Below are 16,401 nucleotides of genomic sequence, written 5' to 3'. Positions count from 1 at the left end.
TTTGACAGCAGTTTGCATTTAGGCTGGGTTACAGTGACTGTCAAGTTGCCTCCTTGCAAGCGAGAAAGGTATGAAGAGAACTTTCTAAAAAATAACTGTATTGAGGAAGAGTTGCTGCAATTCTTCCCTTTATTTTCCAGCAGAGAAAAATAAGGAGGCTCTACTCCAGTGGACAGTTTTAGTCCAAAGACAGCAAGTTTCTCACTGAGAAAGATACATTCCGATCCCCGTGACACAAAAAACAAAAAAAAAGGCCTTTCATCAGATTTATCGATTTTACAAGGAAATCAAGGCTTTCAATCCTCTCTGAATTAAAACCATTAATATGTCAGATCTTTCAAGTGCTAAATTCGTTATGCTTTTAAGAAGTGCAATGCTAGAGCATGCTACAGATACAGGCAGTGTCAGCTACTTCTGGAAGATACTAGATACGAATCCTTCATATCTTCAGCTTAAAAAAATAAAGATTTATTTTTTAAATTAGAATTTATAATTAAGCCTGTCTTGTCTACTCAAATAGGTACTGCTTTAACTGTTTTCCTCTATGCCAGTTTTCACTGTAGAGTTACCAGTATAACAAGTGTCAAATATTTCATCAGCTTTTAAGAATGTTGTTAGTATAAATGTACAAGAATATCTTAAAAACAGAACAGAGTCAACCTGACAGGCAGACATTCAGCTTTTGAAGAAAACTGATTTTGTTATCTTTAGATTTTGTTGGAATAATAAAAGAGCTTTCATGTTTTCCTTTCGTATTAGTTTAGCTATGAGAAAATAGGGCATGTCTCTTAGCTGTTTATTTTACTGACTGCAAACTCAATAGCTGCAAAATACACAGCAGTGGTCAAATATGGTTTTATCTTGTGCTAAAACTGACAGCAATAATAATTAAGACACACTGTATTTTTTAACTTCTTCAAATGAAGATCACTGAACACCTGTGTTTACAGGCCTTATTTAAAACCTTTATTTGACATCAAACAAGTTATCATGTTAAAGTGTGATTAGTTTATTTTACAATGGGTATTAAAATGTAAAGATCATCTACTGCAATAACACTGATGGGAAATTTGACTCCAAAATAACATATACAAGGCCCATGGAACCAACAGGCTAGAAAAACACTCCTTTCTAGAGTCTCCTCTTGTTTTAGATGACCACAAATTATTAGGGTTTTTTTTCCCTGTATTGAATCTGGTGAAATAATTATCAGAGGGTTAACCCGTACTGCAGGAATCGCATTACTTATCTTCTTTTCTCAATGGTTGCCAGAGGCTGAACAGTAAAGACAGTGGGATTCTGGGAATAATCTTAGTGTCTGTGTACAGTGTTAACGGAGAAATAATGGAGGCTTCCTTCCATTACTGAGGAGAAAGAACTACTAAAATACATTTTCCAAGGAGCTATGAGATGACTATGTAATTAAGGAGAATGGAAGCCTTAGCAACAACTGCTCAATGTTGTCATATTGCATAAGAAACTTTACTTTTCAGGCTTTCTCTTGATTCCTAGAGTGGTAGGAGAATGAGGTTGCATAAAAGTTATTTACTCAAGAGGTCACAGAAACCAGACTTGAGTTGTATTAGATTATCTGTATCAGGATCTCCCTGCCATGGACAACAGGGATCCAAGTATTGTACATGGCTATAAAATATGGCCTGTACACTCAGCACCTTATCATCTTAGAACATTTTGTGGAGTCAAGTTAGAGGGAGATGCATAATTTCTTGTACAAGGTATTTTAACAGAAGACCATAGCTTCAAAAAACAGCGTTACACAGAATGCATTAAAAATAAGCAGAACTTGCTTCTATATGACATATCTTGGCTGAATGTGGCTCATAAGCCCATTGATACAGAAAACAAGGAAAAAAAACCCCACAAACTCTCTCAAAATACACCAAAGATCCCCAAAAGCAAATTTAAGTGGGAATCTACAATGTACAATAGTATTCCTCAGAGCTGAGTGAAGGTCATATCTTAAAAACAGCCTTTTGTTTTCAAGAAAAAAAGATGTAATTACTTTCAGATAATCAGTACAGAAGTCAAATTTTATCCAGGAATCCTACTGAAAACCACTGACCTAAAGAAAGGGTAGGGTGTGGGACAGAAATATGATTTATCACTAAAATTTAAACTATATCTCTCTCAAACTTCCCTCGCTGCAGTTTAAGTGAACATATGTGTGAGTTGCCATCACTTACAGACTTACTGCTCAGCCATGGAGTTGCTGTAACTCAGCAGCCACAAACATATCATTCTCTCCACCATACAAACCCACAGGGTGCTGTAAACCCCACAAGCACCAAAGTGCACAGTAAAATCTGGTTAGATCTATTCCCTCCAAGGGAGGGGCATGACAGCTTCAAAACTAGTCTGGTTTGACAAGGCTTTTTGGCCAGTGGCAACGTGTGTTTGAGACATTTTCAGTCTAAAATTTAGGGTTTGTTAAGAAAAATCCACAAAACTACCTTTATTACGTTTCATTTCAAAACTTAAAATGGGAGAATTAAGTTGCATTTCTTTTTCACTTTTGAAAATTTAATGCTTCTGTCTGACCTATCGCAACATAGGCATTGCAAGCTTAGGCGCCAGCAGTGTTACTGACACCCAGTTGTATGCCATATAGCAGAGACACTACCTGGATGCACTTCAAACTTATACTTAGCCCTCTGTACATACTATATTGTATTTGTACACATGTTAAAAAAGATGGGGCTTTAATTTAAACTAAAAGAATTCTCTGGGACTTATGCTGAAAACCTCCTTAAAATTCTTCTGTGGGCCTCCCTGCTATTCACCTGTGTATGTTTCAGAGTGGTGTTGTGATGCCTAAAACAATTAGTCTTTTTTAATCATGACTGGGATCCTAGGTCTTAGTAGGACATCTAACACGTGGATTCGGATTGCAGCATTCACAGAGAGTGTAAATAAAGGTGATAGATTGCATTATCAATATACCTTGCCAATAGTACTGCAAATGTAAAGAAAATGCTGCAGTAGACAGAAGAACAAATAAATTGATGAACAACTGCTCAACAATTTAATTCTGCAGCCACTTTGCAGGAGCTGCAGCTTTGGACAAAGGCAGGGGAACCCCAGTGGATACAAGAACAAGGATTTTGTAAATGGTGCAGATAAAGTGCTACAGATTATGACTGGTAGTCTTGACTTCATACAGCATCTAGTTCCAATCCCAAAATCTTTATTTATAAATAGTCCCACAAAAGTTATTTTGATTATTTGAGAGAACAAACAGAATTATTTGAAATGAAGGCTGGGAACAGACAAAACAAAGTAAGACTTAAACTTGGAAAAATTCCGGTAGGCTTGATACCAGGGTTTCAATCACTTCAAGTGCTATCATCTTTGACGATGAGATCTATCTCTATATACTACTTTATAACCGAAATTCTCCTTCCTCATATAACATAACGATACTCTGGATATTTTTTAAAAATGCAGGATAATATTTTTCAGCTTTCAATACATAGCCACAAAATCTCTGTGACTGCTGCTATGCTTTAACAGACTACTTCAGTTCCAGCCATCATGAACTGATGCATCTCCAGAAGTTGCAAATGAAAATCTCTTCAAAGGTTTAAAACTTTTGATTACATTCTGTATATCTTCAATGTCCTTATTACAGAGTTTTCTGATACGCTGTTTGTAAAATTACTGGTTTTATACACACTTGGGGTAGAACCTAAGGAACAGTCAAATACTCCTCCATGTGAAATTAATTTCTTAGACAAGGTTCCTTACAACAGCAGCTTGACACATTACCCTTCCTAAGTGAGGAAAAAAAAAAACAACTAAAATGAAAAACACCCCTAGAAACCCCCAAACCCAAACCAAATGAGTTTTGAAAAAAGCTTACCATGGAGATCTTTATTAGGAGGGAATCTTCACATTCTCTACAGCAAAAATTGGAAGATTACTTAACAAAGGATTTTCTAAGTGATTATGGGCACTGAACAGATGTCTTTCCTAATGCTGAAGTCAATGATATTGATAGAACATTGAATGCAGAGATGAAAACAGCTTATTGTAACCCCATTTGTACTTTTAGTGCATCTCACAGTGAATGTCTTTTTACCCTGCTCACAATATTGACTAAGTGACAGGTCATCACTTAAATTCAGCAACAGATTTATCAAAGTAAATATGAAGACATGGCAAACAGTATTTTCGAATAAACACTTAAAACATGTTATGAAGCATTTGAAACATGTAATCATGCAATGTAATCTGTTACTCAGATAGTGACAAAAGCATCTGAGAAGATACATGAAGGACATCAGACTAGAGAATAAATACAAAAATTGTTGAAGCAAGCAATTTTTCAGAAATAAAACTCACCTTTGAGCCATCCAAACTGATTATCCTGTAGACATTTCTTGTGCTGTCATAGAAGTAGGACACAGTAACAGCATGCTTGCTGGTGGGAACCCAGTTCTTCTTAGTGTTTGGGTCAATCTGGAAGACGTGAGCTCGGGTGCTGAAGATGGGTTGTTCCCTGAAGGATAGAGAGTAAAAAGTCATTAATCTAATTTGTACATAATATCATTGTATGCAAGTTATCTGCCAGTTGTACCCACTGGGATGCACACATTTTACTTTGCATGATAATTTTTTCCTGAGAACTTCTGTATGTGTGGCTGCATAGAGCAAATAAATGCATGAATGTACATATGCAAGCAAAATGCAAGCTTTCTAATGCAAAAATCAGCACCCAGCTGTAGAATCAGATAAAGACAGACATCTCTAATATAGATTCAGCCCTGTCCCATCATCTCCCCAGCCCTCACCCTCTATCCCTTTAAACTGACTGGCATTGATGAATTTGTAACTTCACCTCATTACACTGCACACTGAAGAATATGTATGACTTCAAAGCCCCATCTTCTCAAAAATCTTTTAATCCTCTGACAATTTTAATCCATTTTAGGCCACAATCTGAAACTGAACTAGCTGATCCAATGCAATTACTCTAAAACTAATATTAATTAAGACCAGGAACTTGCGTTATGAACCTCTTACTCTTTGGATCTTCACACCTGAACATTTTCATAACAACACGATGTATGTATAACATACATGGTTCAAAGTTAACTGCTTAGCAAATAAAATTATATTAGGTAAAAAAACCCTACTATACTTCAGAATTTCTTATTTATTTTCCCCATGATCATTATCAGGACATGTAGTATTGCACAAAAATCTAAAAATATTTTAGTACCACTAAGATGGTTGTCAGTTTAAATTTAGCTACATTTTATTGACACATAGATTGCTGTATTCTTTGGGAAATGTTGTCATCAAATCCCAAAGATACTAAGTACTAAATTTTTAAGTTAGATTTAACTTTTTAGGTTTTTAGACTCATTTTGCCTGATTTCCAGGATGTGAAGCAACATATCCTTTGTCCCTGCCCTCACTCTCCTTTAAAACCTTAGTTCTTGTCTTCAATATTAGATACATTTTGCATTTACCTTGCAATTAAGCATATCTAAATATAATATGATGCATATTACCATAATGCAACCAGTTCTTTAACTCTGGAAAATTAAAGAGCCCATCAAAACAAAAATCTTAGAAGCCTGACAGCTATTTGGATGAAGATTGACATTGAAATGAGAAAATAAAGGCTCTGACCACATTAATTTAAAAGATGAAAGGAGAGCTGAATCCAAATTGTAGATGTACAGTTAATGAATACACATTTGACCAGCACCGATATCTAGTTCTGTCACAGTACAGTACATCACACTACTGAGACTTTCAGCATACCACAGGTTAGGATTTTAACGCATAAAAAGGTAAGCAAAAACTATATGACTAAAGCAAATGGGAATGTCAGTAAAAGTCTGATTGTTCAGCCCTGTCAGCACAAAAATCTTCCACAGCCCCATCTAAATACCCTCAATTTGTCTGATGGGGTGGCCTGCAGGCTCCTGCAGCGCTGCTCCGGGACAGGCCAGAGCGCTTCACAGGGCCTTACCGCTTGGTATCGCAACAGCATAAACGAAGCTTTTCTAGTCACTTCTGATAAAACTATAGTTACAGTCTTTTCTTTCCATGTTTTAACTGAAACTAAAGCTTTGCTGAATTACAAGCTCTCTATACCCTGTGGAAAAAGCATAGCTCCCTTCAATAAACTAGTTGGACAGATGATAATTTTGCCAGATTACTGGGGTAATTAGGATTCTTTTCTGACATAGATGCTAAACTTCAGATGTCTTTAGAATTAGACCAGCATTTTGACACTAGACGACGAACATTTATAACTATTATTTCTTCAAACAAATTGAAGTTATGCACCTTATATCTACAGGACTAAATGTGTTACAGAATCAGTCACTGACGTGCTGCTGAAGTCCTTCAAAGCTGCTATTACAATTAGGTCACCCATACTTTTCTGTAGCAACCTACAATAGAGCTACTTAAATTTCAGATTTGCCAAAACATTCAGAAACAAAAGGTAATATATAAAACATATACGAGATTTGTAACTTCAGCTAATCAATCTTTACTCAAACCTTTTTCTACTATTATCCACATATCCTCCCAGTCTGGAAGTTTCAATTAATTCAATTGCAGTAACATTAGCTATAGGAATATTACTATTAGTTAAATAGGATAATGGTTTCTTTTTTTCCTAAGTACCCAGACAATGAATATAAATAAAAATATTATATTTTATAGTCTATATTTATATACATTAAAATTTAAAAATCTACCTCTGCCTATATAGAGCTGAGATAGGAAAAAGAGAATGGCTTTAAGTAAGAAAAAATAATCCTGTAAAAAAACCCTATCAGTTCCTTACTCTTGCCTCCCTTTTCCTTTCAGCTTTCTCTTGTCATTCTTTCATTACCAGAAAGTATTTGGTATTCATTAAAGACACTAATAGGAACTAAGACAAGAACTCATCAGTAATTACACAGAGAAGTCACTCATTTTTCCAGAAATATCCTGATGCTGAACAAAAAGAAAAGAAACTAACAAGAATGCCATAGTAACACAGTTTGACTATTAGAAATGTCTGCTCAGGCATGGCATAAACATTCAGGCTAATATGCTGCTGTTCTTAACTGGCTTAGACTGCAACATTAAAATGGTCAAGCATAGACTCAAAAGAAATAAGTGCTATATCCTCTGAGACTTGAGTGGCAATGTGAGGACTGAAGAAGCACAAAAGACACCACTTATGCAGGTCACACAAGATTTTTTCATCATTGATATAGAAATCCATTAATTGATAAGTCATCAGTCCTAGGCTGGGCTTAGGAGAAAAGCCTGTGTCCTAAGAGTTGAATAAACAGTGTTTTCAACTGCTCTTTCCATTTTGACATCTTAACACATCTTTTTCAAAAAAAATGCAAACTACTGAATTATAAGAACTTAAGATTTCATTTTCCCATGTGTTAGATTAATTGAAGCTTTCACAAAAGAAGCTTAAGTTAGTACAGAAGGTTAGAAAGAACTTTCCTTGCTAATCCATAATTAATGTTTGCTGCTTTAAAAAAAAAAAAAAATAAACCACAAAACAAACAAACAAAAAAATCTATTCTTTAACAGGTGTGGTACTTCCAGATCATGCCAATACTAGTGCTGAAGACCTCCTTCCTCTTATTTCTTTCCCCACACTGTTGTTTACCATGACTCCAAAGTTATTTTCAACTTCTCAAGGCTGCAATTCTGTTGCCTTAGTTACTGTGAAAACAATAAGGCTACTGAAAAGAAGGTATGAACTTCTATGACATTAGTTGGCATCCTACTTGCCTCCCTTTATGGTACGTTAACGATGATTAAAAAAAAAAATTATACACCCTCTCCCCCTCTCCCTTCCCCCAGCATACTGGTCTAAATTGGCAGGGTTTTGGTTGAGAGGGTGCTGCACTGTGTGAGACGAGGCCAGGGACTGCCCTGGGCAGACACAAGAACAGACCAGGATTGGACTGGAGGAACAAAAGGGACACACGAGATGACACCTGAGCAAGGGCTGGAGCAAAGAGCTGCCCAAGCAGGAGCAGAAAGCCACCACAAGCTCTGACCGTTATCTTCTGAGCGTCACCTGCGGTGAGAGGATGAGAGACCAGGATGGAGTTGGAGAGATGTCCACAGGGAAGACGAGGTGTGTTATCTGTGTGTATTTGTTTTCATCGTCATTGGAAATACACTAAATTAATTGCATTTCCTTAATCAAAATGGTTTGGTTGAGTATGACATTCCCTCACTGCCACAAACACAAAAAACAGACCTAAAACTTTATACAAAAGCCTCTTGGATCCCCAAAGCATTCAAATACACTAGGAGTTTTAAATCTCTAAGTAGAGCCATTTTCCCCAACTAGCAGGACAAAAGAGGATAAATAAGGAGGTTCAGTGTCATGCAGCCCTCCTATTCAGCTCAGCTTTGATAACTGTAAAGTATCTATCAAGTAATGAAAAGTCCATGAGAATGAACATTTATCTCAACCATTTCAGCAATTTATATTTCCCTGATGTAGGTCTTAAAAACTTCAAAGAACTGCAAACTCTCTCAGCAGGGATCACATGCATGTTTTTGCGGGTGGTAACTTTGCAGATGGTGGGTTCTGAGCCACTTATAGAGATCTGTCACCCAAGGTAACTTCTCGCTGTATCAGACAATATGAATCTCCTGCATAATCTCTCAGGTATTTGCTGATTATCCTCAGATTTAGGATAGAACAAAGACCTTTTTGCTTTTTTCAAAATGACAGCACACCAAGACTACAGCTTTCTCCTGATGCCCTGCTACAGTCTCAAAAAAAAAAATACTTTCCCTGCTTGTTTTTAAAGCTGTAGCAATCTTTGGTTACTCTAAGCAGCTTGAGGAGAGATTCCTGGAAAGAAATGAGGAAAGTGATTAAAAGTGCAGCTTTAGTCAAAACTAATTTGTCGCCTATGGTATCCAAACACAGCCAATGTTTCTCAGGAGTATGAGTCAACAAGCTCTGCAAACACAATTTGAAGCAACAGAAAAACACAGATTTTTTTTCCTTATTCCTAAAAATGCACTGAAGTCAAATAAACACTGTATGGGACAGTATTGCATAACATTGGCTTCTTGTTGTATAGAAACTGTTCTGAAATAAAATCTTTTTCTGGACAGAAAGTGACTGACAACTGCCATCTGGAAATAAAAATTAAAATTATAAAGTACTTCAATAAAACATCACATACTTGTGAAACAACATCTTAAGATTTTTCTTTTTATATTACAAACGTATAATAACAACTTTAATGTCTCAAAACAAGTTTTGAGATATTATAAAAAGTGGAAGTTACAATGAAGCAACCAGATCAAAATCTTTCCCATACCACCGGTGGTTTATCTAGTTTTACACTTTCATTCTCAGACATGCTTTTGCTGTTATATTTTGGGCTTGAGTCAGGTTTATTCAAAGTCAGCAAAAGCTTAGGAAGGTGTTCCTAAAAAGCCTGGTAAGTCTTCTGTATTTCCTTAGAAGTTAATACATATATGAGCCTATATACCTATAAAGTTCAATAGCTTACTTTATTGAATACATTCTATAGCTACGTAATACTGCACAGAGCAGTGCCTTCAAGCTTTTTTCTAAACCGTTTAGTTCCCATTTAACGATCAGTGTTTAGTATTAGATCTTTTGCCACTTCTGTGTTAGCATACCATCACAAATAATACCAGCAATTTTTCAGGATTTGAAGTGAGAAGAAATCTAGTACCTTTCATCAAACCTGTAAGGTTAAGTAAAAAACACATGTACCTATGCCAGAAACATCAGTGTGTACTATACATTAGATTTTCAGGGATCTGGCTTTTTGAACAATAAAGTGTTTGAGCTTGAAATCAGATATCGCACAGTACTCAATGGAAATAAGATAACAGGAAGTCAGAAGAAAATCATTTAGTGATCTGCTCATATTTGCATTTCTTTGAAATTAGTGTTTTGTCACGGGGGATCAGGAGACAAGGTCTTGCTGATATGCCACAAGAAGCTGCCAGGCCTGCTCACTTAATCAGCTTGGCCAGCTCCAACACTTTGCTTTTCCAAGGGTAAGTTGTAGCCTGTGCTTTTGTTTTTATAAATCTACAAGAGACATTTTGATGCCAAATATAACCTGTTTTTCAGAAGGAAAGGTTCAAATCCCAGCCCATAAAATCTACTCCTTCCCTTCCACCTTTGCTCACAGTACAGTGCCTATGATTCTTCATCCATGTTCTTTGCTCAATAGCTCTAGTCTTAAATGTGCTTCAAAGAAGGATGGTAAAACTACAGATTGCGATTTTAAGTTATTGCAATCCTATGAAAGCACAGATCAGAGTTTGAAAACACTTTAGAATTACTCAAACATTGGATTCTTAAAGTTCCTTAGATGACAGATAACTTTAGAAGACAAAGGCAAACCCCAGCACTGAATTGACGAAACAGCTTCTAACATTAAAGAGTATATAAATAAACAAAAGCATTGCTGGACTTCCCTCCTAAACTACACTGCATAATGGTGACGTGTTAAACTGACTGAGTCATAGGTCATTTTAGAATTCAAGTTGACTTAGTAGCTTTAGTCCAGTGAATGTAAAATCACAACATGCTCAAAGATGCTGTCCAAGCTGTAAAAGCTGTTTACTACTGGAAAGGATTCTGTGATGGGTTCATACAAAAATCCCTGGAAAACAGCCTACAGGAAAAGACTCCAGAGCACTGGTATTACTTATAGTGAAGGCAGACAATTAAACATAACAGAAATACCAAGGGTGCCCATTCCAGTGGAAATGTGGCAGAAAACTTCATCCAATTTTGCACTTGCATAATTTTGTATCATCCTAAAGAGAAAGCCTATCACACAGTCCCACACTCTGTTCATTCAATAAGGAGTTATTGGTGATGATGGCAACCCCTCTTGTTCTTCTTTACTTTTTGTTTGTTTGTTTGTTTTTTCTTTTTTTAAAAGTATTTTTACAAATAGCAAAATTAATAAAAATTGGTCTAAAACAAAATTCTAACTCACAGTTGGACTTCCAGTGTCTAACAAAAAGAAACTTCCACTTGAAACCTTCCTGCATTTTTGGGCAGAACATCTCATCCAAGAGATTCCTTTGTGACTATTAAGAACTGAGCTCTTGCCCTCCAAACAATCACTCTTTTCTACCTGGCTCTATATTTCCATAAAATTCTTACATATCTATTATCTTTGAAATGTCAATGTCCCCACAAAGACTAATTGAAATGTAAGAGTTATTCAGGCAGGAGGGGAAACAGTTGCACTATATCAGCATACCTTAAACCCCTAAGCTTTAAAAAAAAAAAACAAAACCACCACCACCAACAACAACATCCACAAAAAACCAAACCAAAACAACTCAACATTTTTTTTTTTTTTACTATGGGCTATGGAGTATAAGAAAACATGTATGTATACAGCTAGCAGCAAATACTGTATTTTGTACAAGCCAGTCTAAATTTGACACCTATCTGTAGAGAGAACTCTAATGAAGTCAGTGATTAAGGACTTTCATTAGTAGAAAAACTGTGTATTATGATTATTTGTATCAATGAATAAAATTCCCTGTACAATACAGGAGGCAAGTCAGGAAAGCAGGTAACTTCAAAATGTAGGATGGAAAACATTTCTGAAATCAATTGCTTCTGGCGATATTTTGGCATATCCGCTGATGTTGATGGCATTTTTATGTGCACGTAATCCTATAAAACAGTCCATTTAGGAAAGAATAAACCACTCTATATATGCCAGTCTCAACTAAATGCTCAGGAAGTCCACACATAAGACCTTCCAGAAGAGTAATGGAGAGAAGAAACGCAGAGGGCTATCCTACAAGCAGGCACTGTAAGGTAAATGCAGACAGCACTTAAAATATGTAGTCATCATATAAAATTGCAAGAGCTAGGATTACCATACCTTGGGAAATAAGGCTCTTGCTATTAAACAAAAGTCAAAACAAACCATAACTGTGAAAGTTCATTTAAACTCATTCCTCTTCTGTCTGAGCTTCCCATTCATAAGAGACCAGTGAAGGATAGCAGTTATTGGTAAATTTTAGAATAGCAAAGAGCTTTTTCCACAGCACAGATTTAAAATTAACTGTAGCACAGCACTGAAGTTACCGTTTCACAAATTTAATAACATCAACAGCATGGAATCTGGCAGAGTTGCAAAGCACAGGACAAATCAGTGCCCAGGTTCCTGCTCTCCATAGAGGACAAGAAGAGCCAGGCATAATGAGTTTATTGTTGGGACAGTGGTGGTGGCAGGACAGGACACTGCCATTGCTGGTGGGCCCAGGCACAGGAGAATGGAGCAAGTCTTTGACCAGGACCCAAGTGACCTAGCTTTGACCTGTCTCTCAGACCTATCTTCTTGCCTCCATGCAAGTCATTTATTTGACCTGACCAACTCTTCCTTGGCACCTCTCCTCTTAAAAAATACATGTTTCCAATCTATTTCACTGGCATTTCTGTTCAGGCATCTCACTAACTGTGGAACCCTACAAAACATCAAGAACAAGGGTCCCTTAAACATCTGGGCCCTAAGTATTTGTCTCCTATACTCTTCTTCGTCCTGCTTGCCTTCATGGACTTAACATCACATTCATTTTGACATGCTCTGATCAGTGTTTTTACATACAAACTCACATATACCCACCTCAAAGATATTACAAAGTATGTTAATAATAAAGTTGGTCACTAATTCTGTTAGCATACTTCAAGGACAGCAAGCAAATAGATTTTGCCATCAATATCTTGCATTAGGAACACCCCTCTAGCAACCTTCTTTGGCCCTCACAACATTACAAGGCACAAAAAATGAAAAATCACTTAGAAGCCAAGAACTGTGTTTTGTCTCAGCCCATCTTCACATGCCTAACACCAGGTGGGGATGCCTTCAACATATTAATTCAAATTCATGAGGCTGATGGAATAAATTATTTTTGTAGGTCAGTGTTAACTGCATGACAGATGTTTTAAATTCGTTCTTTCCTTAATTTCAAGAGTAAATTTGAGATATCTGTAGAGAAGACTTCAGTGAATTCTCTAGTTGCATAACTATTTCTCAGAATACAGTGAATGTCTGGATTACAGTGTCCATTCATTTTCCTTCCAATAAGTAAAGCATCATATTCATTCATGATACAGTGAAATCAGATGGGTCTTACTAGATACGTTCAATGTCCAGATCAACAGCAAAAACTCACGTTTTGCTTTCTCACACACTGGAGAAAGTGAAAACTGAAACATGAAAACGTACGCACTTTCTTCAGAGAAAGAACATGACACAGTGCACAGGATTCTGCAGTAAAATTAGGCTTATTTAGATGTGAGTCACAACTACACCTGTAGCTCAGGCATTTCATCCTGCTTTCTAGGTATTATCTCACCAGTTGCTTGTTCTCATCATCCTGAACCTCTCCTAGAAGTCTGCCTCCTAACTGCACAGAACAACTTGCAGTCTAGCATTGCTGTTTTCTGGGGCTCCCAAGACGGTGACAGCATTCCTGCTGAGCTCTAACAAGCAGAGTCAACATGTCCTCAAAGTCCTGATCAAAGCAGAACACACTGCACTACATTTGCTGGTTAAGATGCAAACTCCTATATTCAGAATAAAATAGATACTACTTTAAATTAAGGCTTGTATTCTAGAGCCAGGAAAAAAAAAAAATCCCACCTTAAAATTTTTACATAATGTCAGTAACATGGAGCTGCTTGCACTAAAGAGTAAAAAAGGTACCTAGAGGATATGTACAGTGTAATGTTAACCTGCTTTAAAAAAAAAGAAGGAAAAAAATAGATAAACAGTGGATTTGCTTTCACTTTTATAATTCTGTGTTTTTTAGGACATGCCTGGTCTCCCACGTCCCCAGTTGCCACGTGCTGCTCAAGTTCTGCAGGTCAGCAACCAGGCAAAGTTTTACAGGAAACATTCACACCAAGAATTCACCACTATTAAAGTTCTTCCAACAGCCACATGAAGGTCCATCTCTCTAAGGTTTTCTCTTTTTGCCCTCTCACCCAGCCTTCAAAAGCTCATTTTCATACCATGAATCGCGTGAGACCTTCAGGAGTCAGATGAAATTAAAAAATGCATGTTACCAAGGACAAGCATTCAGCTTTATTGTCACTCTTTTCCCTTCAGTTTATTAAGTTATTCCAGGGATACAGGCATCTTCAGAATTTTTCTAGGTACCTAAGTGATAATTCCTCTAAGTCATGCAAGTAAGCAGACAAAGGTATCTCTGAATTAACATTTACCTTAAATTTTCTTTTTAAATTAAAAGATTTGAAAGAACTAATCATCAGGTTTTAATGACTTAGGCGCAACTAAACTATGACAGGTTTAATCTTAGAATATATATTTACCTATAGTGAAAATACTAAGTAATCATGATAGTAAAAATTGATCCAAAGTTGTATTTTATTCCTAGATTTTGCTCTGTCCAAAAATTATTGTCAAGGAAGTCAAGAGAAGAGTTCTATCTTTATGACTGGACAATTAAGTTTTAGGTGTATAGCTATTTCCCACATGAAGTCACTGAAAGTGTGAACCAGAAGCAAGCAAAAAAACAACCTAACGAACAAAAAACCTTGGAATGACAGGCTAGCCAGACATTTCTGAAAGCAGTCTAGGTGTTAGCATGCCTGCAACAGCCCTTGCACACAGTAAACTAAGCTAAGCTGCAACTGGAGTAAGAAACAGGCAGGCAATAATCTAAAAATACTAATTTCCCTCCATTCTACAGCATGGAAAATAAACTTTGCCACATGTGCTACACAAATAGAAATGAGAGGAATAATGATTACACATGTAGTAAAGGAAGAAATACAGGGTGTTTCAAAAAGATGGAATCAATTTGAAATCACCATCCCTTTGAAATTGGGTCCATAGTTTTGAAACACCCTGTAATGTAATTCATACTTGTTAGGGAAAAAAGTTTAGAGAAGTCCAAAAGCAATTGATAGCCAGGTTTTCTTTTTACTTCCCTTAGTTCCTTAGTAATCTCTGTATAATCTTTCCTTTGCAATCTCCATCTAAAACCTTCCATCAGTAGAGCTATGTGTTAGTCAGATTACTCTTACAGAACTCACGTGAATATTTTAAGTGAGAACATAAAGAAGCCTAACTGTTCGGCTTGAACTTCTACTGTCACTTAGCCCAGCACTTCAACACACAGTCATACAAGAGTTTCCTGCCCTCTGCACCACCAGTTTTCATGAGTTTAAACAGACATTTTCTAGACATGGTCATCAGGGACAGTATCTATAGTCTTCAGAACCATTACAAGACCTACGGTTTTAAGGAGAGGTTAAAAAAAAAAAAAAAATAAAAAAAAATAGGGAGGAAAGAAAATCCCTAAACCAGCAGAACAAGCACAGCTCTCCAAATACAGAAGCAGAGAGGATGAGAGCACAAAGTTGCTTTGGGGTCCAGAGATGCTGCTGGTGAGCCATGCTCTGCTCTACAAGCAGGCCCAGCAGCACACTCCTTTCCAGAGGCATGGAGGAAGAGGATGAGGAGGAAGGCTCCAGATGGGACATGATTTTGAATCCACTGCAATGTCCAGAATGCAAGCCTACTGCCATTCAGCACGTTTTCCTTGTCACGTTTCACAGACACTCTCAAATTAGTTAATGGACTCTTTAAGATCTAAAGTTCAGTAGTTTCATTTGCAAAACAATTTTCAGTTTGTGAGAAGAGCTGTTAATACCACTCACAAATAACTAATGAGACTGATTGATGCTGACTGAACAAGGTGAAAATTAAGCCAAATTGGATGGGGCCACTTAGGTGCTTCTGCTGAGACATAGATGGGGAAAAACAGCCCCCTTCAAGCGCACAAAGACTCTTTGATGTTAGTCATACTGTTCCGTGGGATATAAGGGTCCTAAGCAGTGGTAGAAGCGTCACTCAGAACAGCACATTCAGACAACTTACAGACTGAAGCTCCTTGCTTTGTCCCAACATGAAAGCACAAGACTGTCCAACAATCAACTGTGTTCTGAAGTTTGGTCAGATGAATTTAGTTGCTGTAACGAAATCCTTCAGCAGCACTGACAAGTGTACCAGTGTGAACAGCTGGCACAGCAAGAAGGAACCAAAAACAGAGGGCTGGCACGAGGACATGCAGAGCACTGAAAACTGAGTGCCAATCCTGCATTAGCTTAAGTTCCATAAAAAATGGCAGAGTTCAATAAACAATGTAAACACAGTATTTTCTAATTTGACATTGAGTGTGATTTTGTGCGCTCCATCAAGTCTCATCACTGCCTATGACAAGAATTTCTGCTCTGATGGCTGTATTTCACAGGTATGAGGCAACAGATAAATGCTGGGGCATTTGACAATAGTGACAGAGAATTTTGGAACCTAAAAAGGA

The 16,401-nt window shown here is 37.0% G+C and overlaps 1 protein-coding gene across 2 annotated transcripts in view; it reads right to left on the bottom strand.

The window, feature by feature from the left end:
• Window positions 1-16,401, bottom strand: part of HOMER1 (homer scaffold protein 1) — a gene marked incomplete at its 5' end in the record, with an annotated part of 92,551 nt that overhangs the window by 62,831 nt on the left and 13,319 nt on the right. Inside the window, one exon of one of the 2 annotated variants that reach the window (XM_082074437.1) lies at window positions 4,363-4,519. In XM_082074437.1, coding sequence (XP_081930563.1) covers window positions 4,363-4,519 — 157 coding nt within the window. Of the gene's footprint in view, window positions 1-4,362; window positions 4,546-16,401 lie in introns of those variants that run through there. The other variant, XM_082074436.1, reaches the window with a different exon arrangement.

Source organism: Streptopelia decaocto (genome assembly GCF_964273445.1).
Source record: "Streptopelia decaocto genome assembly, chromosome: Z".
NCBI classification, from domain to species: Eukaryota; Metazoa; Chordata; class Aves; order Columbiformes; family Columbidae; genus Streptopelia; species Streptopelia decaocto.
The sequence above is the reverse complement of the archived record's forward strand: the minus strand, read 5'-3'. Positions and strand labels throughout refer to the sequence as shown.